At 43.0% G+C, this 23,638-nt stretch overlaps 1 protein-coding gene across 1 annotated transcript in view; it reads right to left on the bottom strand.

Annotated features, from left to right (window-relative positions):
- Positions 1-1,511: 1,511 nt before the first annotated feature.
- Positions 1,512-23,638, bottom strand: part of LOC101857332 — a gene marked incomplete in the record, with an annotated part of 37,426 nt that continues 15,299 nt past the window's right edge. The window contains 6 exon segments of the mRNA XM_005097660.2: positions 1,512-2,658; positions 3,766-3,882; positions 5,505-5,673; positions 6,407-11,623; positions 16,057-16,939; positions 20,265-20,394. Coding sequence (XP_005097717.2) covers positions 2,503-2,658; positions 3,766-3,882; positions 5,505-5,673; positions 6,407-11,623; positions 16,057-16,939; positions 20,265-20,394 — 6,672 coding nt within the window.

Genomic DNA, 23,638 nt, shown 5'->3' with positions numbered 1-23,638 from the left:
GAGATGGATGTTAATTTGGAGGTCTCATCTATGAATTGAATAACGTTAACCCCATCAGGGATGCCCACCATTACAAACTTGGCGGAAGCGTTACGATTTTTATTTAATTTTACGAAAATACGATCGTAATATTATCCCTGACTCCTTTTTGTTTTTTATTTCGGCGTCCCCAACTCACTGCCAACCTTCTTGGTGTGTATAAGGGGAGAAAAATAGAAAAACTACCAGGCACGGACTGTCTACATCACTACGTCAAGTGCAGTTTTCTAACAAACAGTACCGTGGAAACCATGTATAACAGGCCGGTAATAACAGGGATCCGGTAATAACGGGGATTTTTTAAATCCCCGTGTTTTCCTACTCTTTCTCTCTATTAAAAGTTATCGGCTATAACACCAGGGCCTCATCGGAGCTCAATCGGTTATAGTACGGACAAAGGCTTGTTAACAATTTGTAAAAAGTGTGTGTGTGTGTGTGTGTGAGAGAGAGAGAGAGAGAGAGTGTGTGTGTGTAATGCAGTGATGGAGAAGCCCACGCAAGCCACGCCACTGTAAACACACGCAGCGGGTGAAGTGAGAGAGGGCTGCGGTATGCTGCAGACTTCGATCTAGCCTAAGCCTAGCTACACGCACGCTTAATGTGTCATGCGCAGGCCCGCCACATGGCCAAAACCCCTGTTCGTGGGTACTTGTGGCAAGGGATACCGCCCATGAATAAGTACAGCTGGATTAGTCCACGAATGTTTACTTCCCTTGCATTTCTGATTTAACGTGAATCGGATATAACAGTACTTTTTCTCTGGTCCCACCATCCCTGTTATATCAGGTTTCCACTGTATTAACATCCTCTTTACACTGAGCCCTTGCAGTCGCTCAGTGCCTCACTGCCCTTGGAAAAACATTGGAATTTAGAAGTGCCAAAATCAGGAGTGAGGCAAAACATTAGATTGATAAGGGGGTAGAAAATTCCTGCCCTTTTGTCTCATCACGCCTTTGTTTACTGGTCTGCAACCCTTGTCCTTTGCTCCCCATCAAAGAAGATTTTCCTTTTCCATATTACCAATTTTTGAGGCCTTTTACTAATTTTCTATCTGTTGATTACAAAAACATGCTGGTGGGTGGGCAGCCCGCCCTATAGTGAAAGGATCATTATAATTCCTGGTATAATTTCTTTCAAATGATATTTGTACTTCTTCATTGGTCTTCGCTTCCAAGATCTTACCATAGTGGGGGGCCTCGTTTGATCAGTTGTTATAATTAAGTGCCGGGTAATGGTCCGAATGACCTTGGTTTGAATCTTCAATATGTTGTTCTTGAACTTCGGTTGTTTGAGGATTTTTTAAGGTTCACCACCTTCTTATCTCTGTCATGTAGGAGACGGACTGTACATCACTGTCTTTCAGCCGAAGCAGTCCAAACCTGTATTCTTTTCTCTATACAGATGCCAAATAACCGAACACTCTGGAGATCTATAAAAACAGCCAGGAAATAAGGAACTACGGATATCAAGAGTGGCAGGTGCACAGGTTTATTATCGGGAGCAGTTGACGAACAAGAATAACATACCCAGATGTTGAGACAGTTGTCTGCGAAATGTACCAAATTCCGATCTGTAAATCTATAAGAAATATATTTGACCCCTTTCGTCTACTGGGTTCAACACACCAAGAGAGGACAGCAGGAAGATCTAGTTTTCTTGGTGTTTAGAGTAGTCATGCTGTGTCTAACTTTATTATCAAAAGGTACTGCGCTTTACGTTCGCAACTAATCTTACTGAGACACCAACGAACACAAAGGATGGAGCATGTTATGACTAGAGGAAATTACGCAACACAGGTTTAGATTCCATATTATATGTAATATTTCTTTTGAAAAAAAATCAAGTTTGTATATTATATCTGAAACAATAGTTTATATAAGTCCTTGCTTTACATCTCCATTTATAAAAAGATTACAAGAGATGTGACATATGTCTATAACATGTGACCCCAACCCCCTAATTAGAGAACAGTCCTTTCTTTTCTTTGCTCAAGATATCTCCCAAAACAGTAAAAGAATACTGTAATGTAACAACCTCCTCACTGCGATTTGGGTGAAGTTAGGACCATTCATAATCTGAGAAGTTGTACCTAAACCTTCATAAACTTCATAATCTTGTGTTGCAAGATTAGTAATCGAGAATGGATCCGTTCAGATTTGGGTTGACTACTAGCTTTGCGAGGAACACGATAAGTTCACGATTCTTCCGAAACGCGTTGTCATATATGGCATCCCAGACCCTATACATTCACAGAGTAAAATCCCCAAAAGTTTATTATTCTCCACCCTGTCAAGCAGAGAAGCATACAATGTCGTGGTTTTGCGTCTATACTCGACAATTTGACTGACTTGTGTCCTCGCAGAATAATATGTGCAGTTTATCTCCTTACTCTCTTCTTGTTTCCTTGCCTAGAATAAATTAGAGATATCGGTGAACACCTAGCTTCCAATCCTAAGTAAGAGGTCAGTTTATCTCTGTGGGCACGCCTGCCTGTGCCGGGGTGGAGTCGCCAGCCGCATTCACTCCATCTTGGGGACGACGAAGCCGTGAAAAGTTGAGGGAAGATAGTTTGTTCAGCACTCCTTGTACTACCCACGACAAACTCAAGTTCAGTACATTCTGGTGGAAACAAAATGCTTTGCTTTAGTAAGAGTTGTACAGCACTTGCAAAACAATAATTAGGTCAGATAAGTGCCGAAGATCTGAGGTGTTGCTGGAGAGTAACAAGCACAAAATGAGGGGGGGGGGAGGTATGAACGATGAACGTTTGACAGAAAAACAGGATCAAATCACACTGAAACATCTTCCAACCACATGACAAAACAAAATGCGTTAGAATACGAACAGCACAATCTGTTGAAACATATAGCTTTTTGAGTTTGGTTTCATCAAGAATGTCGACGAGGTAAGTCACTTACTTAAACTTCAGTTACAATTCGTATGTTTTAGTTTTAGAACTGTGTCGTGAATATATAGATAGATAGATAGATAGAGAGAGAGAGAGACATAAGGAAGAGAGGTCCAGGTCCTGGACCTTAGGCAAAACCCATGAAAGCAAAAACACTGCCTGCGAAAGGAAATGTCTCCGCAAAATCCTTAACATCACAAGACGAGACAGGCAGAGAAATGAAGAAGTAAGAGCAACTATCGGCATTGAGTCCTGCCTGCGTTACATAGAAAGACAGGGGATACAATGGATTGGCCACCTGTTACGCATGTCACCTGACCAGCCAGCCTTGAGAGCCTACAACACCAAGCACTCAGGCTATAACTATAAAGGAAGGGGAAGGCCACGCAAAAGGTGGATTGAGGGTGTCGAGGAAACCCTATGAAAACATAACATCACAACTGAAAGAGCTGCGGAGCTGGCCTACCATAGGAAACTGCATCTCCCCTCGACGCTTAATTAACGGCAACAGAGGATGTAAAAGTAAAGTAAAGTAAGTAGCGAAGAGAAGGAGCTATAGAAGGACAGACAAAGTCAGAAGCTCCCCTTCTAAATTATCAAAATCGTGTCAATAAGGGAATAAAAAACCACACTTACATGACCAGTTACAAAATGAAACTCTTTCCCATTTAAATCGGTCCTCCAATTTTCCCACCCGTTTATCCATTGTCCACTCCCCCCCCCTCCCATCCCTACCCCCAATCATATCTACAGCGGTCTAGAAATAAAAGCACTAGAAAAATTGTTGTAAAGTAGGCCTACATAATGACGTCACTTACAAAGTCCATCCTGTCACTGCATTGGAGTCCGTCTGTGTTCGCCTCGCGGCTGGCCTGGTCAGCTGAGAGTGAGAGACCGTCCACACCCGCGCTACCCAAGCTAGACGCACTTTTGGGCTGAGAAATACAAGAGAAAACTCAAAATACTGCTACAAGAAACTTAAGTTTTCAAAATGTAAAAGGGGGGTGGATTTTTTTTTATTTTTTTTTGCCCCCCCCCCCCCCCCCCCCCCCCCCCCAAATCCTTTACCGGCAGGAAAACCTATAACTCAGCACCAAAGTGCACAATATCAAATATGTGGTAGGAAAAAAAGGGGAGGGTTGGAGTTGGGGTCATCTGGTACGAGGGGGCGTACCAAGTCGTGCTTCTCTAATACCGCAAATTGAAGATTTCTATTTCTCAGCGTAGCCTCCAATTCGTTAACAAGCCAGTGTCCATTTTTTAAAGTGAGTCCACATTATGGCTGCTTTGTAGAACTGAGTGGGCTGGTCTTTCAGCCAATTTACCACAGCAATCTTGATTTCTTCATCGTTACTTTAGACGGGGTGCCCACTACGGCTCTCACTGGCAAAATTGAGGGCAAGCGAGGCAGGGGTAGGCCCAGAACAACATACTTAGGGAACCTAAACAAATGGGTAACTGGGAAAGATCAGGGAAACGTAGCTTTTCTGAGAGTATCCGAGCAAAGGAATGAATGGAAAATCATGATCGCCGATGTCTGTCGCAGATCTGGCAATGGATGATGATGATGATGATGCCCACTACGGATGGGATCAGCCGATCAGGCCGATCGACTGACTCAATCGCCTCTCGCCTGAAACTGAAAACAAACACGTTTGTTTTTGAGGCGATCGAGTCGGGCGATCGGCCCGATCGGCCGATCCCAGCCGTAGTGGGCACCCCGATCGAGTCGGGCGATCTGCCCGATCCAGCCGTAGTGGGCACCCCGTGTTAGCCTTTTAAGCCGAGCATGTCATACCGAGGTGTTACTATAATAGTATGTTACCATACCTTACTGTGCCTAATGGTTTTTTTTCCCCCACTTCCCTTTCATGACCTCAGCAAGGTTTTCATCCAATTTTAGTTGTTCATACAATAATTGGCCTACTACTACAACGCCAGAAAAGCGACATTGTTTCCCCACATTGATGCGTACCCCAAATCTGTGGAATGCAAATGAAAATATTATGTTCAAATCCCAACCTACAAAAAAAGGGAGGGGGGGGGGTATAGTACAACAAGTACACATCTGTCCTGTCACAAAGTATCCTGTTTTTCCCCCAATTCGTTTAAAAGTAATCTCATAAAAATGTTTTTAAAAACTATTTTAATGATCCCGTAGGAGAATTTAATTGTTGTACAACAGAGATTATAATTGGAAAGATAACGATTTTTGTTTAAATGCCCGACTGGGTTTGAGGTGACCGGTGACCTTTGAGGAAAATATACGCGTCTAGGCCTGTTGTAAGGGCTAATATTTGTGGCCATTTTTTCTTTTTGGGGGGGGGATTTTGGAACCGCCAAGAGATCTTGAACGTGCGAAACTCCCATACAGGACCTTCGATATTGTTCGTCCTTATCCAAGAAGACTAGGAGCTCGATCCAACCTACTTTAAGATCAGGTAGAGAAACAGAAACGGACACTGGCGGAGATCGAACTACGGATCTCCGAGTTGACAGGCGAACATCATACCAGTAGAGCCATTTAGCCGGCCTTTGGGGCCCTGTTTTTCCTCACCTTTTTGGTCCCTTTGAAATCCCGGCGAGGGGGTCTGCTCCAGTGAGGAACGCTCTTTGAGAAGGTCACTGGTTTGATCTTTATTCCGGCAGCCTGGTCCAAATCTGTGGAGTGGGAGAGTCGAGGGCTCCTCTGTGCCTTGGGACTTCCCTCTCTTCGTGTCAACACCCTGGGAATAGTTGAAGCTTGCATTAAGAGTATGCACCAGCATGATGTTGTTTGTTTAGAAAAAGTTTGACAGCGCTCGCACTTACACTTATATTGGTCATAAGAGCGCACGGGACATAAAATAGTCATTTTCCCGTTATGTCGTAGCATGACTTAGATTTACTTTGCGAGTCAAAATTGTTGTAGTATCTAAAAATAATATACAAGTACACGGTAAAATTTAGTCCCCCCCCCCCCCCCCCCCAAGCAATTTATAGTTTCAAATAACACTTTTAAATCAAAACACCTTGAAATAAGACACCAATGGTCTTAACAAAATCAAGAATCCAGTAGATATGTTGTGTGGGGAAAGCAAAGTGAGCAGACAGAAACAATAGAGGGAAAGAAAATTATTAGGACCTCATACGGTGCCCTCTAACCATCAATTCTATGCCATGTAGTTATTCACAGTTGATACAATTATTGTGATTGATTTTTAATCTTCACACTCCCACGGACACTATTATCATCATTCTGGCGTCGGAGAAGTTTCCATTAAACACTTGTTCACTCATTGGCTTTTTCTTCTCCTTTCCCTCTCCCCCATCTCTCTCTCTCTCTCTCTCTCTCACTCTCTCTCTCTCTCTCTCTCTCTCTTTCTCCTTATCCGTGTTAACCTAACAAACAATTTAAAGAGATTGCTAACTTACCGCGAGAGATATCTGAATGAGATTAGACAAGAAATAGTGTCCTACCTTGTGTTTCCGTCAGTAGTCTCTCCAGCTGAAGGTAGCCGCACCGCACCAGCTTCTGTCGACCCATCAGGTTTCTTCAGAGCTAGGCGCTTGCTCGCAAAACCAGCTTTGTCAAACGCGCTCTTCGGACGCCTCCCTGCAAAAGGTTCAACGTAATCCTTCGAATCCAGTTGCTTTGCCTTCTTGATTCCCACGTGCGGGGCAGATTTGGTGGCCAAGATTCCAGAAAATGAGCGGCGCTTTCCCTGGTGTTCTGGGGCGTCAACTGAACTGCCCTCGATGATCTCTTTGATGTCAACTGGAGAACCGATCTCAGAGATAATCTTCCTTGTGGACTTATCAAGTGGCTTCAGCTCGAAAGCACTGTTCACCTTCGTGTTGTAAACCACAGATGTGTTGTCTTGCTGAGGTGGAGTTTTCGGGGACAGGTGATATCTAAGGGTAGTGCCAGCCAAATGGGAGCGCGTGTGGAAAGAAAGCTTTGGATCCTTCCCGCTAATGGGAGACTGTTTCCGCTTGATTTTTGTTCCCTCCTTTTGAGTTGTTTTATTCTTATTCCGAACCCACACGGGAATCTTTCTTTTAGGAAGAGGATGGGGTTGTACTTGAGGTGGTTTGGTCCGTTCTGTGACTTTTTGGACGTCCGAAACGTCAACGTCACTACAGAAAGCATCCTGAGCCTGCATCTGGGAGTTCGGATTTTGTGGTGAGTTGATGGGAAAAACAAAAGACTCCTCGTCTCTCTGGAGGCTTCCATCAAAATCTTGTCCACCTACAGCACCGTCTGTGGAACTGGCTCCAAATGTTTCGACACTGTCCGAAAACTGCACCACCCTTCCTTCCGTAGGCAATATTTTTTCAGCCTCTGTGAATTCGGATTTTTTCATATCTTTGTTTGCTTTTTCCGCGTTATCACCAGCTTCTCTCATGTTGAGAGACGGAGAAACGTCGCGTTGAGGAGACGGCATTTCGAGATCTAAGGGGATCTTTAAATCGGATTGTGGCTGCTTCGGTTTCGCTTTGACTAGCTTGTACTTCAGCTTTTTCTTGGGCGGCCTAGGCTTTGCTCGCACAGATGTCTTTTCTTGACAATCTGAGATAGGTGAACTGTTCCAGCCAAGTTCTGCCTCTTTAAGATCGGAATTACTTTTCTTTTGCTTTTTACTGTTAGCGTTTGAAAGAGCTTGGGCGGCAACAGTTGCTGCTAGATCCTCTGCTTCTGCACATGCGGGTGAAGAGTGGGCAGATCTGAGAGCAGCTTCTCCCTCATCCAAGTTCTTGTCCGGGCTCAGCTGGCGGTCTCTGCTCTCTCGACTTGGCTTTCGGCATGGGGAAGGAGCACGCTCTTCGTCCTGGTGGTGAACCTTCCACTCACGTTTCCATTCTGGCTTGGCAGAACTATCTTCTGAACTAGCACGTCTTCTAAAGTCTTGTTTATATGCTTTACTTTCACATTCATCAGCTAAACAGGGCCTGTCTTTTTCACCATGTTTCTCTACTAGCGCACCGCTAAGGCTGCGGAAGTCCTTCCTTTGAGGAGATAGAGACGTACTCGCAGACCTGCTTAGGAGTGGATAATTAGCTGGACTCCCTGATCTGCTTCTTGGCGTTTTTCTGTCCAAGGACAAAGACGTAGTCTTTTTTACTGTTGTCTGACTGGCGACCCGAGACCCATCATAACTTGCCGACGGGATTCTGATTATCCCTTTTTTTTTCTTTTCTTTCTCTGCGTGTTTCATGCTCTTTGTCTTCTTCGTGTCACTTTGAACTGCACCGGACTCCTCCGTGTCACTGAAAGCTTTCTTGTCCTTAGTTTTAGCAAAACGCAACCTGCACCTCACCCCAGTACTGGGAATCTGGGCTCTTTTCTTTCCAGATTTTTTATGACCTTTTGTTTTCTCTTTTTTCGACCCTCGGTGTTGACCACCAGAGTTTTTAGCATCTGATTTAACTGGTCTAATTTTTTTCGATGTACTTTCTATCTGGCTCTTCTCCTCTTGTTTCTCTCCCTGATTATTTTCCCACTTCATTTCATCTTCAGGCGTATCTCCTCTCATTGTTTCACTGGGAATACTCACCTGTTTTGGTAGATCGTATGTGTCGGAGTTGGGCACAAATATGTTTTGCCCTGACGAACCAGATTTCCCTCTAGTTTGACCAGAGGATGTCAGAGATGCAGGTTTAGACTGTTCGTCTTTCACAAATTTAGTCGTAGCATTAGCTTCAGGCTCATTTCGGCTGTCTGTGTTTGAACGACCGACTGGACTAGGTATTGGTTTGGTTTCGAGTTGCACGCTTCTCACGATACGCTTTACTGCAGGTAAATTTTTTCCTCCCGCCGGGGGTTCTGTCTGGAGGTCCTGTTTACCACTGTTACAGAGGTCATTTAATGGAATGAGGTCTGGCTCAGTTTCCGTTTTGTGCATCTCCGGCACTTCACCAACCAGAACAGGCTTATCTGTTACATCTGCAATGTTCAGTGGCCCGTCTGGAAACTTCAGAATTTTAGAGTGCCGAAGAGGGGACGCGTTGGCAGGAACTGCGGCTTGACTTTTGTCTAGATTGTTCATGCCAGTCTTTGACTCTGACTGATAGCTTTGTTGTCTGTGGTCTGACTTGGACTGAGTGGCCCCGGGGGGGTTGTGGCCCGATGAGGTCTTTCTGGCGTCTTTGATTACAGTGGTCGTTGTAAACTTTTTGGATACACTGCTCTCAAATTTAATAAATAATGTTTCGGACGTCTTTGTCTTCTTTTTGTTTTTTACAAACTGTTTCTGTATTGCGTCTTTCTTGGACTTTTGTTCTGTTTCTTCAGACAATCCACTTTCGATGCTTTCATCTTTGATAAGAGGTAACTCAGTGCTGGCTGCACTGCCCTCTACTGTGTCCTGTTTGTTTTCCTCTAGGGTTGTTTGCCTGCCTTCTACCACCAATGTCTTTGCACCAAGAGTAGGGGAACTAGAGTGGGCAGGGTCTTGTGGCTCTAAATCTGCAGACTCGTGAAATGTGAAAACGACAACATCAGACTCATCTTCTACAGTCTTTGCCGCGGAAGCCAACTGTTCACATTCCTCCAGACATACAGCATTTTCCACTGGTTTATTTACTTCTACCTGTGGAACAGCATCAATTTCAGCTGTTGCCTCCTCAGACCCTCCAGCATTTGTGTTCGTATTCAGACCGCAGATTGGCGAGATTTTGTTACAACTGATAATGGCATGGAGTGGGAGTTTAGAAAAGCGCCAAGATGGTGTGTAACCTCTGGCTTTACCGTAAGCAGTGAATGCATTGTGATTTAGGTTTTTGTTTCCGTGTCTTGTCTGTGCTGAAGAACTGTGGTGTCTGCGTTGGGAATGACGAGGGGTCTTGTTACTCTTAACGTTTGGAGACAGTGGCTTGTAATAGTATAAGATGGAGTTTTTGGATAGGGGGAAGTAGCGGGAAGTCTTTTTAGGACTTGCTGCTTTCTTCTCGTACTTTGACCGTCGCCTTAGTTTCTTTGCTTGTTCGTGAGCTGAGCGGCTAGTATTGCACAACCTAAAGGTATGGCAATGTTTCCTAGATCTTCCTGAGGGCACACATCGGATATCCTGATTCACGTTTGATTTGTCAGCTTTGTCGTCAGCATATTTCAGGAATGGAACATGTCTTGGAACCATAGTTTCTCTACGATCGCTACCTCCGGATCTCAAATAATTCAGTTTACCTATAATCAGGAATTTGTTTGTTCTTTCCCTGTTCGCCCTACCCTCCTTTTCTTTTTCCGTTGACAGGATTGTGCTTTGAGAACCAACCGGAGGACTTTTCCCACTAGATGCAGAGGGTTTGCGCGCCGACATAGCATACAACTGGCTTCGAGAGATTCCTCTCTCTTCCTCCAGGCCTTTTTTCTGCCGGTTTTTCTTTCTCGGGGGACTTTTGACTGGACTGTCCTCCCGAAATGGATTCTTCTTGTCTTTCTTTTGCTTTATCTTCAGTACCTCCATGGTTGTTTCTGAAGTGCTAAAGTCATTTCTGATGTGATACCCTGTCGGCGGTGGTGGCATCTTCTGCTCTTTCTGAACTACGGGACTAACGTGCAATGGGGTCATCTCTATTTTGTTCACGGGCTCTCCACTCATACCGCCTGGTGACAGCACGGGGCGGTGATTCTGGCTGACCACAGGGTACGTGTGTGTGTAGCGTTTGGTGAATTGAGAGATAGCGTTAAAAGATGGAGATGATATATGATGGGAGGTGGAAATGTGAACTTCCGAGTGTATCACACTTGCTTTGTTTTTGTCTGCTGCCTGAGTCCCGTCCCTCTCTGCGCGAATCTTCATGTCGTACTCGCAGTGTTTAGAGGCTGCTTCCTTTCGCTCTCGTTTCCTTTCAGTTGCAGGACATGGTGGGCTGTTGTGTTTTCCTTGTGCTATAATGGTGAGTGGCTTTTTCTCTTGGAACAAGCTGACTTGTGTTGACGTGTCTAATACATTCGGCGCCGTCTCGTCTTTTGCAACACTAGAAAGGGACATTTGAGTCCACATTTCATGCATTTCCTTTTTTTGAGATTTGGTGATTCGGAGATCAGCAGGCATTTGAGAGGAATATACTTTGTTTTGATCTGTATTCATAGCTTTATTCGTGTAGTGTCTCTTTCTTAACGAAGCTTGGTTCTTCTTATCATCCCATATCTTTTCTTCAATGGAAGACAATGACTTCGTGAAGTTTACACACCCATCGGGCAGGTTCTCAGAAGAAGTAGTTTGTTTTTCAAAAGTCAAGAGAGATGCACCTGTGGCAGGCTGTTTTGGCTTCCTTTTTGGAAAGTGTTTCACACTTTGTGAAGCTTTGGAGCCTTTTGAACTTGTGTCTTGCATGGACGAAGGTTTGTTCTTATTTAGAACGCAATTCTCGGAGGTTTTAACCTCAGATGTCTTGCCCTGAATATCTTTTAGTATTTCATTATTTAGTTCAGTAACCTGAGCGCAGCCGTCTTTATTGTTCGGATCCTCCACCGCAAATTCCGGGCTGACGTAGATTTTGCATCCCACCACTCTGTAGCGTGAATGGTCATGGCCACAGTCATCGCTTCGTGGGCAGGTCATGACCTCCAGAACCCTCTCTGGTATTGTAGCAAAGCTTCTTATGTCGTACACATGCCAGTCAACGGTGGGGGTCAACCTGGTCGTCTCTTTTACATCGTGTTTCTCTTTTACGTCGTGTTGTGAACAATGTCTGCAGATTTTTAAAAAAGGTAGAATGACAATAATGTTTGCTAAGCGTAGGAAGACGAATGCAAAAATACTCTTAAGTTGGACTTCGTCCCTCAAGCAGGAAATACAATTTGGCAATCAATACAGATAATGATACCTATATACAATGGCGGCTCGTGATTTATAGAACTGACCGGCGGTCATTCACGTCGACTATTTTTCCTCCCCCCACCCCCTTCCTTCACAACACACACACACACACACACACACACACACACACACACACACACACACACGCACACACTCATGCTCTCTCTCTCTCTCTCTCTCTCTCTCTCTCTCTCTCTCTCTCTCTCTCTCTCTCTCTCTCTCTCTCCTTATTTTATACCCCTACTTTCACCATCCCCACCCCCTTTCCCACTCACACACACACACACACACACACACACCGCAGTAAACATTGTAATAAAGTGAAAGTGCTAAAATATGCGGTAGCGTCAAGAAACAATATTATGAATAATGTAAGATGGAAGTTACTGAGATTAATAGAAACTCACTTGATCGGCACAGAAAAAGAAACACACTACTTGAGTCTAAGCTAGAAAACAAACAGAAAGTGAGAAGCAATAAACAGCTGGTCCTGGCCTCCAGTACAGTACTTTACTCGTACTTTCTACACCCCCACACAAAATATCGACGTGCACTGAACCCGTTAAATATATGTAATAAGAACTGTCCTGTATGATGACAAAAAGTCAATTGCTACTGTACCAGTGACGTTGTCCCAAGCAGATCAAGTCTACAATCAGATGCTATACAAAGCTGGACAAAGCACACTATTCCGATCATTATATCATCAAATGTACTTCATCGCACTTCTCAGTTCTCAGAACTGAACACTGAATACTGTGTTGTAACAAAGTGGGGAAGTGTGTCAAATGCTAATTATAGAACTTGGTGTCTAGCTGGGGTGAGGGTTGAAAAGGGGAGGGAAGGGAGGGGGGTTTCGGTCCAGACTCTGACAGCCGAGTGTCTGTCGCTCCTCGTTAAAATTTTCCTTGTATATCTTCACTAGACGATTCCTTCTTTCGCCGGTCAGACTCCTAAGGGCCAGGTAAGTTATTAGAGGGGACAAAACGATGAGTAAATGCCAAACAGGAGCTATAGGTGGTTAAAAAGTCAATAAACCAAAAAGAGTAGTGCCATGCTGACAATAAATGTTCTGATACACTGATAGTAGTTAGGGAAAGGCTGAATGATAAATACATGTTTTGCTGGTAAAATAATACATATGTCTGTGCTGCTCAAGACAGTCTCATTCTTAATTTTGTAAGCTACAAAGAGGCCAATCTGGCAATTAAGGGATATTCTAATCTTTCTGTGGGCTGAAGATGGATTTGTCCACCGCCGTGTGTTTGGCCTCGTACGTAGTGCGAAGTTCCGCGACGTGACGGTTTGACGGGAGACGATTTAAAGTTACGAGCCGGCGCGATAACAAACGTGAAGGAATGAGGTTATGTCGGGACAAAACAGCAGTGAATCCCACTTGTCTATTTGAGTGCCTTCAAATCGGCAAGATGTTTTTGAATGTTGATACATGTTTGTTTGGATTTACTTAAAACTGAATGGAAATCGTCATCAGCAATAAATCTCTAGTCAACAGTTCAGTTGACAAAAATCTGACCGCACCAGTCAACAAACCGCCCCTGCTTATATATCTTTTTGAGAGCATCCGAGTTAAGGGACAAATGGCGCACCAAGATAGATCGCCGATGTTAGACGCCGATCTGGCACTTCATGAATGAATGAAATGCAATACAAATACATTATCCAAAGACTATCTTCGAGACAGCTGAGGACGTTGTTAGTATTACAGAAATGAAATCTGTGATCTGCTATGAAACAGATTGGAAGTAGATCTAAGGTCTTATAGTTTAGTTTAGTAAGAGTTTTACTTCACTCGCAATGTGAGCGCGAAGAACACATGTTGGATATATTCCCAACAGTTCACAGCACGGCTTGGTTTTGATCAATGATCAGATTTAAAAAAAAAAAAATTAATTAGAGGGTTTTACGGCGCTCGCAACTGCATAAGGTCATATGGGCGCCAGAAGATTAGAGGTGTTACAAGAAAGTAACAAACATAAAAAAGAAGAAGGGGAGATAAGGACGATAGATGTTTGATAGTAAAGAAGAAGCAAACCACACCAGAGCACCCGCCAACCACCCACGGGATTAGATTTAAAGGTTAGAAATTGGAAGGTGTAAAATAAAAATCTGATGCCTATTCAAGTTAAGCGCACAACCCATATATGCACGACAGCACATTTGGGGAAGATAGTTTATTATAGCTAATTTTATTTTAGAAATAAGATAAGATAAGATTCATCTTTATTGTCCATATCCAGGCACATTGGTTTGGTGTTTCACCACGTACACACATACACACATAAACACACATTCGCACGTACACACACACACACACACACACACACACACACACACACACACACACACACAAACATGCCCACACACGCTGTGTATGCTTACACTCACAAACAGGCTTACTGTCATATGCATAATATAAATGAACAGTAATATAGACAATAATAATGTTATGTTAGATACATACTCAGTATTCTGATTGTAACTCAATGGTAATCTGATGCATGCTCTTAAGCTGACCATACACGATCAATTACGGTATATTGTGCAGTCTAATTGTCAATACTCGGAATTGACAATTAAATAGGCCGTGTATGGGCTATATTGACGACTTGCGCATTTGTTTGGAGTCAATCAAAATCAGTTCGATATTAATTAATAGAGCAAGTCTACTTGCTTACATAATTTAATTGACTGAGTGTGGCGACCGTCAATTAAATTGTGCAATAATCATTTTTCTTCCAGATTTCGTTCCGTCATCGTGTCTGGGGTGTCAGATAAAGAAGAAGACAGGGCATTTCAGTTGGAGTGTATCGTGGTTTACAAAAGTTTACTAGCCTTATGGAAATTGAAGTGTGACGATTACAGCAACAAACAAAAGAAAGATGTATCTTACGGCGTATTGATTTTAAAGATTCGAGGAAAAGTACCAAAGCTATACAAGGGAAAATGTAAAAAAAATTTTAAAAATCAATGTCCACATAACAAATTATCGCAATGAATTAAAGGAAGTGCTTGACTCCGAAAAATATGCTGCGATTTTGGACGCTGAAGAAACCATTCTTTTGGTCATTTCCCACCTTTACTTAAATTGGTAAATCATCTTCGTATTCAGTAGCAAGAGCAACAGCCACAGCGACAGCGTAGTCGAAATCACCCATCTTGTCTCAGCGTGTTACAAGATCAAAATGAGCCTGATTTGCGCAATTAATTGTCAATTATATTAAGATGTGCGTGTGCAACCTAAAAACTATCAATTATATTGAGCAACCAGGATTGCACAATATAATTGATCGTGTATGGAACGCTTAAGGTCATACAAGTATTACGAACACACCCTGTCGCCACTGAGTAGCGCCCATGTATCCGTCTTATTCCAATTCTAGCTCACCTCAGCACTTCCAAAATGGATCGTTCTACCAACACCAGAGCAAAGTCTTAAACTAAATTACCCTGAAAGGAATTTCTATCGGAGTCAACTGTCGGTTGGGCATAGGGGGAAGAACAGTCTGGCAGCCTGTATCTATTATCTATTTGTGGTGGCCGAATTTTGCTATTCAAAAGGCTTTTTTAATGGTTGCATCGATCGACATGCGGTTTTCGACAAAAGATTCTTTAAAATATTCTCCAGATCATGATGCCCTTCGGGGTTTTTTTCAGTTTTGAGACAGTTTTGCTGTAAAAAGTTAAATTTCTTTATTTCGCAGATCGCTTTTGTAGGCCGACGCTTCTGTCTCTGTAATTTTAGAAAATCCGCCAGGTTTGTTTATTTCAAGTCGTAGCCTACTTCCGTTCGATACTATCACGCACAGTCGCGCAATACTGAAAACTGTTATAAGTGTGCGACCCATATAATAGATTTAGCCTCATGTTTTCGTTTTTTACTTGGTGCTAAATTCGACTATGATCCTTTCGTTTGATGCCCATCAACGCTTTTTCTGGACTCCTTTGTCAAATTCTTTTTCTTGCTACTGGGAACAATCAACATCCTTCTGTCTCAATCCGTTCATCGAACGGGGGCCCAGTTAGTAGTTTTATAATTATTAAAGATAGGTAACGGCTCCCAGCTGTTACCTGTGAACACGCATCTGCTATTATGCTAACGGTAAATGAGCATAAGTTTGTCTGTGTTAACTTCATACTAGTAGAATGGAAAACGTGTAAATTTGCCAAAAGGCTAAGTGATTTAAGGTAACATTATTAAACTAGACAAAAGATTGTGGGGCATATTCTAGCTGTTATTTCGTCGTGAGAGAAATACATGTACATTGTAGTAGAACCACCACTTACTTATTCTTGTTGGGCTTGCGATGTCGAAGTATCGAACCGGCGTGTGGTGACATTTGCTGTGACAAATTGTGGTTCGGCAGGCTTTTTGCTTCTGATACAGCGGCCTGCCCTTCCATGGGCACGTCTCCCGCTATGGGTACATGGGAAGGGCTCTCTTTCTTTTGTTTATCCTGTTTAAACTCCTCCACGTCCTGTTTCATCTCAGACACTTCCCTCTGTAGCTTCTTCACCTCCTTCTGGACAGCATCGTCTCTTTCTTTCTTTACTTGCTCTTCTTCTTTCGATGATTCTCCTGACAGGATAATACGTTTCTTCTGGAATGTACATTCCTCTTCCTCTTGATTGACCAATGGTTCTTTTCCAGAAGTTACAGGAGCGACATGAGTCACAGGAGAGGCCAGAACGGGTTGTTGAAGCTGGGGGGTTCTCACATGTTGACGCTCTGGGCAAGTCGAAAACTTGAGTTCCGGGTACGGATCGCGGGGCTGGTACCATGACTGACTGGACAGACGTGTCCCTGTTCCGCCATAATGCAAGCGTTGCGAAATGGACAAGCCTTTCTTCTCTTCTCTTAGGGACGATTTGGTGAAGAGGCGGCTCGACTGGCTATTCCTTGCACTGATGGGCGACTGCCGTGCGGTAGTTTTCAGAGTGTGGCGATCTGAACGGCGATGCGAGTCTCGTAGACCGCTGAAAGGAAAGCCACGAGTTGCCCTTTGACAGATTCCAACACCTTCGTGTCTGTTTCTCGTTACAGACGCATTTGCTTCCACTTTTTTGTCGACTTTAAGAGCCAAGTCTTCGCAGTCACCGCAAAAATCCGTTCCAGGCTGTCTCTGCTCGGTTTTTGTGTGCTTGGGGCCCGAAAGAAGAATTCGGTCCTCTGGCAAGAAGAGTTATGATATCGGGTTACATTTTGTTTTTGTTGGAGTTTTACGGCGCTCGCAACTGCATAAGGTCATAAGAGCGCCAGAAGATTAGAGGTGTTGCAAGAGAGTGACAAACATAAAAAAGAAGAAGGGGAGATAAGGACGGTAGATGTCTCATAGGAAAGAAGAAGCAAACCACACCAGAGCACCCGCCAATCTCCCACCGATTACATTTACCTAGCTGTTAAATATTAATTCAATATCAGAAAGTTCCTCAAACGACGTCTTAGTAAAGCCAAAATTTAAGTTTGGTATCTTGTGAGCTGGAAATGGGCTTGTCACATCGGTAGAATGAAGGATAACAGATGGACAAATACATGTAGCTTCACTGATGGAGGCCAAGAACAGGAAAACGATCAAAAGGAAGACCAAAAAGATGATGGTATCAGAGAGGAGACGGGAACAACCTGGATACGGAAAACAGCAAATAGAACAAAATGACGGTCATTGTTGGAGAGCTACATTCTGCAGTTTACTGACAACGCCAAGAAAGAAAGAAAAAAAAGAAAGAAAGAAAGGAAGGAAGGAAGGAAGGAAGGAAGGAAGGAAGGAAGGAAGGAAGGAAGGAAGGAAAGGAGGAAGGAAGGAAGGAAGGGAGGAAGGAAGAAAGAAAAGAGGGAAGGAAGCAAAACCTCATTCTGAACTATGAGTGACCCCAGGAGGACCAGAGTAGGCTTGTCCTCGAAGTGATTCGATTTTAGTTTGTGAAAAGAGAGGATCATTCGACAAAATATTTGTCGTTTGGTGATTAGGGGGAGAAAAAGACCAGAACTGATATATTCCTCAATGCCAGTTGCTATTAAGTCTCTAATATTTTTATTTTTTTTTACTATACAGGGGATGTCATAATTAGGGGCCGTTCAAATATAATCTTACGCCTGGGATGGGGGGGGGGGGGTCTTTGGCTCCTGTAACAAAAGTGTAAGAAAGGGGGAGGGGTGTCTTAAACTAATGTAATATTACACTTTTGTGAGGTGAAAAAATATTTTTGACATAACGGTGAACTCTGCATTTGTCGATGATAACTAATTTCAGTTTTTTTCCAGCATAAATGACCAGTAATAACAAAGATACAGTGGAATCCTGATAAAGTCAACTTGCTTAAAGTCAACTCTTGCTTACAGTCCACACCTCACTGTAGTCCCGTTTCTTACCTTCTTTGTTTAAGTTTAAGTAATTGTGTTTCTGATACAGCCAACCGCTTGGGTGTTAACCTTGCGTAAAGTCAACAATTTGGGGCTAAATCCTAAGATGAACTCCATTCAAGAAGAGATATTTCGCCTGAGCAAGTGGTGTACACACCCCCAATTACGTATGTACTTTGTTCTTTCATTATCTCTTGTTTCGGTGATAACTTCAGAATATACTCCCTGAAATTGAGATTACATCTTGTTTATTACCAGGTACTTTGTAATTTTGTGGCTGTTATCTTCAATTTTCAATGGCCAGTAGTACAATGGATAAAGTCAACCTTGCTCAAAGTCAACACTTTTTTCTGTCCGAGGTTTTGACTTTATCAGAATTCCACTGTAACTTGTTGGGTTTTTTAAATTAAAGCGCTTTTTTCATAGACATGATTCTCAATTTTTCCTATTCTTTAGTAAGAAAGAGTGTGTATGCAATATTTTCCTTGAATGATTTACTCTAATTGTGAGGCAGCGTGATGAAATCAGGCGCTCGTCAAAATGATGAAAGTGAAAAAACTGGCATTTTCCCGTAGGTTTGGGAACTTTAATTGAATTTTTTTTTCGCGCTAAACAACTTTTACGTCCATACTGAAAAATGTTCATTACATGCACAAAATTTGTGATTTTTCAGTTTTAAAGGCTCTTAAGCTATTGAAGTTATCAAACTTTGACGGCCGTTTTCTCACTAAATTTACCTCTGAAATCAGGTGACCCCACCTCTTTCAGTCTCAAATATTTCGACTTCTATTCAGCATAGATGAATATTGTTTTCATCAAAAGGCAGACAAATGGACAGGGTTTAAGATGATAGCAATAACTCTGTATGCCTCAAAATCAAAACTGACGAACGCTTGATCCCACCATGTCGTGAAGCCTATTATTGTTTAGTGCATATATTATGTGCATGTATGTGTATACATGTTTTTCATGAATATTATGCAATGTGCATAGAACAATGATTGTTCTACTGATTTGCGCGATATAAATGTCATATTATTTTTATCATTATAAGCGAACTATATAATATTACGGGGGGGGGGGGGGGGGGGGGGGTAAGGGCAAATGTAAGAAAAGTGTAAGAAAGGGGTGGGGGTCAAAAAGTCCCCAAAAAAGTGTAAGATTATATTTGAACAGCCCCTTATGCCTCTGTTTGCCTGTATTCCGTTTGCTTGTATTATTTCGATGCAGATTTTGGCTGCTTACATGGTTTCCAGATAATAGACATTGCCATATACAGAGGTCACCAACATAATAACATTCTTCTACATCCTCAACTCCTTTCAGTTCGACAACTCTCTTTAGTTTTAGTAAGAGTTTTATGGAACTTGAAACACAGGTAAGTCATATAAGTGCTGAACATTAAAGGCGTTACTAGATAATAACATACACATAAAAGGAGGAAAGATAAAGGCGACAGATATTGATAGGGAAAAAAGGAGCAAACCACACCAGAGCACGAGCCAACCATGCACGACAGCTCTATTGTGTGATCTGGTTTCCAATGCTAACACAAGGCCGTAAAAATGAGAACTTGCGTAGACAAGAGAAATACTTAAGATTATTACAAATCAGTAAGGACATTTTGGATTAAGATTAGCAAAAGTTTTACGGCATAATAAGAACCGAAGATTAGAAGTATTACGAGAGAGTATGTTTCAAAGAAAAGACGGAGAAGAGATAAGGACGATGAATGTTTGAAAGAAAAGAAGAAGTGATTTCAGAAGATATGCTGCGAGCAAAAAGAAGGCAAGCTGAACCACAATTACAAGATGGAAAGGGCGCTGGGCCGATCTGATATTTGCAGAAAATAGTTGCTGCGCATGAAAAAGCCAATCCGGTTATTTAGACTTTTTTTCTGTCTCTGAGAGAGTTTTCCTTTTTTCCAAATCGGGTAGACTTTGATGTTGTAAACAACAACAACAACAACAACAACAACAACAACAACAACAACAACAACAACAACATTGACGACCACAAGAGCGACTAGCACCACAACGAAGACGGCAAAGATAATCACGAACACCGTTCACTGCAATAAATGTGATGAACCTTTTTTTTCTGCATAGGCGTTTTTGGGGGGCGACCAACTCACCAATCTCAGGTGGAATCTTCATGACGTTGTCTCGTCCGCAGAACAGCCACGAGAGGAAGATGATGTTGACTATCCAAATGAAGGAGACTACGGCAGCGATGACATTGTAGGGTGGGTTGCCCACTTCAGTCTGTAACGACAGTTCCTTGCAAGTTAAGAGGGTTTAGTGCTTTGGATGTAAGATTGTACAATCATGTTTTACGCCCCCATTGACACATTTAAAACTAATATAAAGGAGGCGGCCTGCCTCGACCCTGCCTGTCAGTGCTAACTCCGGCTGATGGTTATACAGCGTCCCCGTTGACGGACAGATACTCGATAATGTAATATTATATTATGTAAGGCGTGCTGACAAAATGAGTTACTTCTCGCAATCCGCACACGGAGATATTGGCCAAAAATGGACACTAGGGTCAAATTTGCAGATTTTTGTTGTTGTTGCCATACCCTTTAAGTATTAGACCTACGTGTCTTTCATTACTTCATACATATATTGTTTTAGAAACTTTTTTAGCGCGATGTATTTATTTCCTTAGGGTTAGAACCCGAGACTGCGTGAGAACGACTTTTGTATGAAACAGCGAAAAGCCTTAGTTAGTAGTATAGGGTTTTACGGCGCTCGCAACTGCATAAGGTCATATGAGCGCGCGAAACACAAGTTGTTTACATTCGCGAAAGTTCACAGCACGGTTGGTTAACTATTAGACTTTAAAATGCTAAAATATGAAAATTCGGTGTAAATGTATTTTCAATTTAAAGCAACTCTTATGAATAACAATAAAAAATTTTAATAGTACGATTTCACTTTACAATTTGCCATAAAGGCCAAAGGCCTTCATAAAATTCAAAATTCTGCTCGGACCAACGACGGAAAAAATGTCTTGCATTTTCTTGCATTTATAATATTCCCTTCGGATCTCTCCAAAGTCCAGACATTCGGTTAAGATGTGTCTAATTGTAAAATCTGTGTCGCATCCAACACAGAACGGCTTCTCATCTCCCTGTAGGAGGTATGTGTGGGTCAGGGCCGTGTGTCCGATGCCCAATCGAGTAAAAATGACTTCGTCTCTTCTGGAGAGGTCCGAAGGATTTCGCTGTTCCAGTTTGGGTTTTATAGTATACAGTTTATTATTTTTCTGTTTTTCCCAGTGGTGTACTTTTGGACTTTATTTCTAAAGTCAGTCTGTGGGGGAGTGTTTGTCGTTGATCCCAACAGAAGGGATGAGGCTTTCTTGGCCAGGTCGTCTACCTGCTCGTTTCCTCGGTTGCCCAAATGGCTAGGTATCCATGCGAACATGATATTTTTTCCTGTTTCGGATAGTGTATGAATTTTCTGTTGTAGCCTAGCTATTTTTGGATGTAGGAGTGTGTAGAAAGGATAAGGAAAGATTTGTTAGGAGAATTTTCTACGGAGTCTAGTGTCATGTCAATGGCAGTGGCCCCCGCAGAGAAAATGGAGGCTTCAGGATGGAGTCTCCTTTGGTGTGTATTGTCTGGAGATAGGGGTGCGGCGCCCACTTCATGTTTTAAATTTTTGGAGCCATCCGTGAAGATGAGCTCCGCACCGGGGTATTTATCTATTAGTTTTTTTGTATTCTGCTTTAAAAGTTGTGATGTTTGTGCTTTCTTTGTTGTGTGTGGTCAGCAGTAAGTCTACTTTTGCCTTGGTGAGGTGCCACGGAGGCAGGTCGGGGAAAAGAAATTGTTGGATGTCTTGTTTGGAAAAGTTTAAGTTTTTGAGGTCCTCAAGGATTCTGAGGCCTAAGGGTTTGATGAGTTTTTCGTTGTTTTGGAATTTGTTTATGGTTTCTGGGTTTGTTTTAAAAATGCAGTTGTGCGCTGGATTTTCCGGTGTTGAGCTCTGTTTAATTGCGTATTGTAGTGAGAGTTGTGTGCGTCTTAGTGAGAGTAGTGGTATGTTTGCCTTGGCCTGGAGGCTCTCCACCGAAGAAGTGCGGAAAGCCCCCAGAGCGAGGCGGAATCCTTGGTTTTATACTGGGTCTAGCATTTTCAGGATGTGTGGTTTTGCCGATCCGTAGACTTGACAGCCGTAGTCAAGCCTGGACCGGACAAGGGAGATGTACAAGTGGAGAAGGTGTTTTGAGTCCCCGCCCCACTCCGGATGCGATAGAATTTTCAAAACGTTTAGCGCCTTCTGGCACCTCACACGAAGGTCTTTGATGTGTGGTATGAATGTGAGTTTTTTGTCGAATATAACGCCGAGGAAACGAGCTTGGTCCTGGACAGGAATCCTTTCTCCGTATAGTGTCAAATCCGGCTGCAGCACACGTCTGCCTGTTCGGCAGAAGTGTACTGCAACCGTTTTCGACGGGGAGAACTTGAAACCGTTATTATTTGCCCACGTTTCGAGTTTGTGCAGCTGTCTTTCCATAGATATCAGATGAGGAATTTTCGAACGGCAGCATATCAAAAAGTCGTCAACGTATAATGAGCTGTCTATGCTGTTTTGAAGGGTTTTTACGATGGAATCTATTTTGATTTCGAATAGGAGAGGAGAAAGGATGCTCCCCTGGGGGACTCCTTCCTCCTGTTGGTGGGGGTCTGAAAGGGAGGATCCGACACGAACCTGGAAGGAACGGTTCCTCGCGAAATTGCCAATGAAGGCGGGGAGGTGACCGCGTATGCCGAGTGCGTGCAGGTGTCTGAGAATGGCGTACTTCCAGGTTGTGTCGAAGGCTTTTTCTAGGTCGAAAAAGATGGCGATCATGTGGCCTCCTTCAGCGAACGTTCCGCGTATAAAGGTCTCCAGGCGGACCAGGTGATCCAGAGTGGATCGAGTTTTCCTGAATCCGCAGTGGAGACCGCTCAGCGAGCCCGTCGTTTCCAGAAACCACATGAGTCGCCTGTGGATCATTTTTTCATTAAGTTTGCACAGACAGCTCGTTAGTACTATTAGTCTGTAATTGGATGGGTGTGTGTGGTCTTTGTTTGGTTTGGGTACTGGAATGACAGTGGCGAGAAGCCAAGACTCCGGAAAGGAGTGCGACCGCCACATGTCGTTGTATATGTCTAGTAGGAGTGTAAGTGTTTCTGAGGGTAGGTGTCTACTGATATGGTTGTGGATGTCATCGGTCCCGGGGCTGTATTGCCCAGGTTCAAGATGCTCGATGTTAGTTCGTCTATTGTGAAGTCTGCGTTTATAGGTTTCAGTGTTGTTTGGGTGGAAGTTTAGGTGTTGTTGTTCTCTGTTAGTTTTGATATTTTAAAAGGTGGTGTTGTAGTTTGCTTGGGATGAGTTATTGGCGAGAGATGTAGCTATTGTGTTTGCGATGTCTACTTGTGTTTCAGCTGTGGTTCCATCCGGCCTCTGGACGTGCCGAATGGTGTCTGTGCGTCTACCCAAGAATTTTTTA

Source organism: Aplysia californica, unplaced genomic scaffold, assembly GCF_000002075.1.
Source record: "Aplysia californica isolate F4 #8 unplaced genomic scaffold, AplCal3.0 scaffold00160, whole genome shotgun sequence".
Taxonomy (NCBI): domain Eukaryota; kingdom Metazoa; phylum Mollusca; class Gastropoda; order Aplysiida; family Aplysiidae; genus Aplysia; species Aplysia californica.
This window is presented reverse-complemented; position numbering and strand designations above follow the sequence as displayed.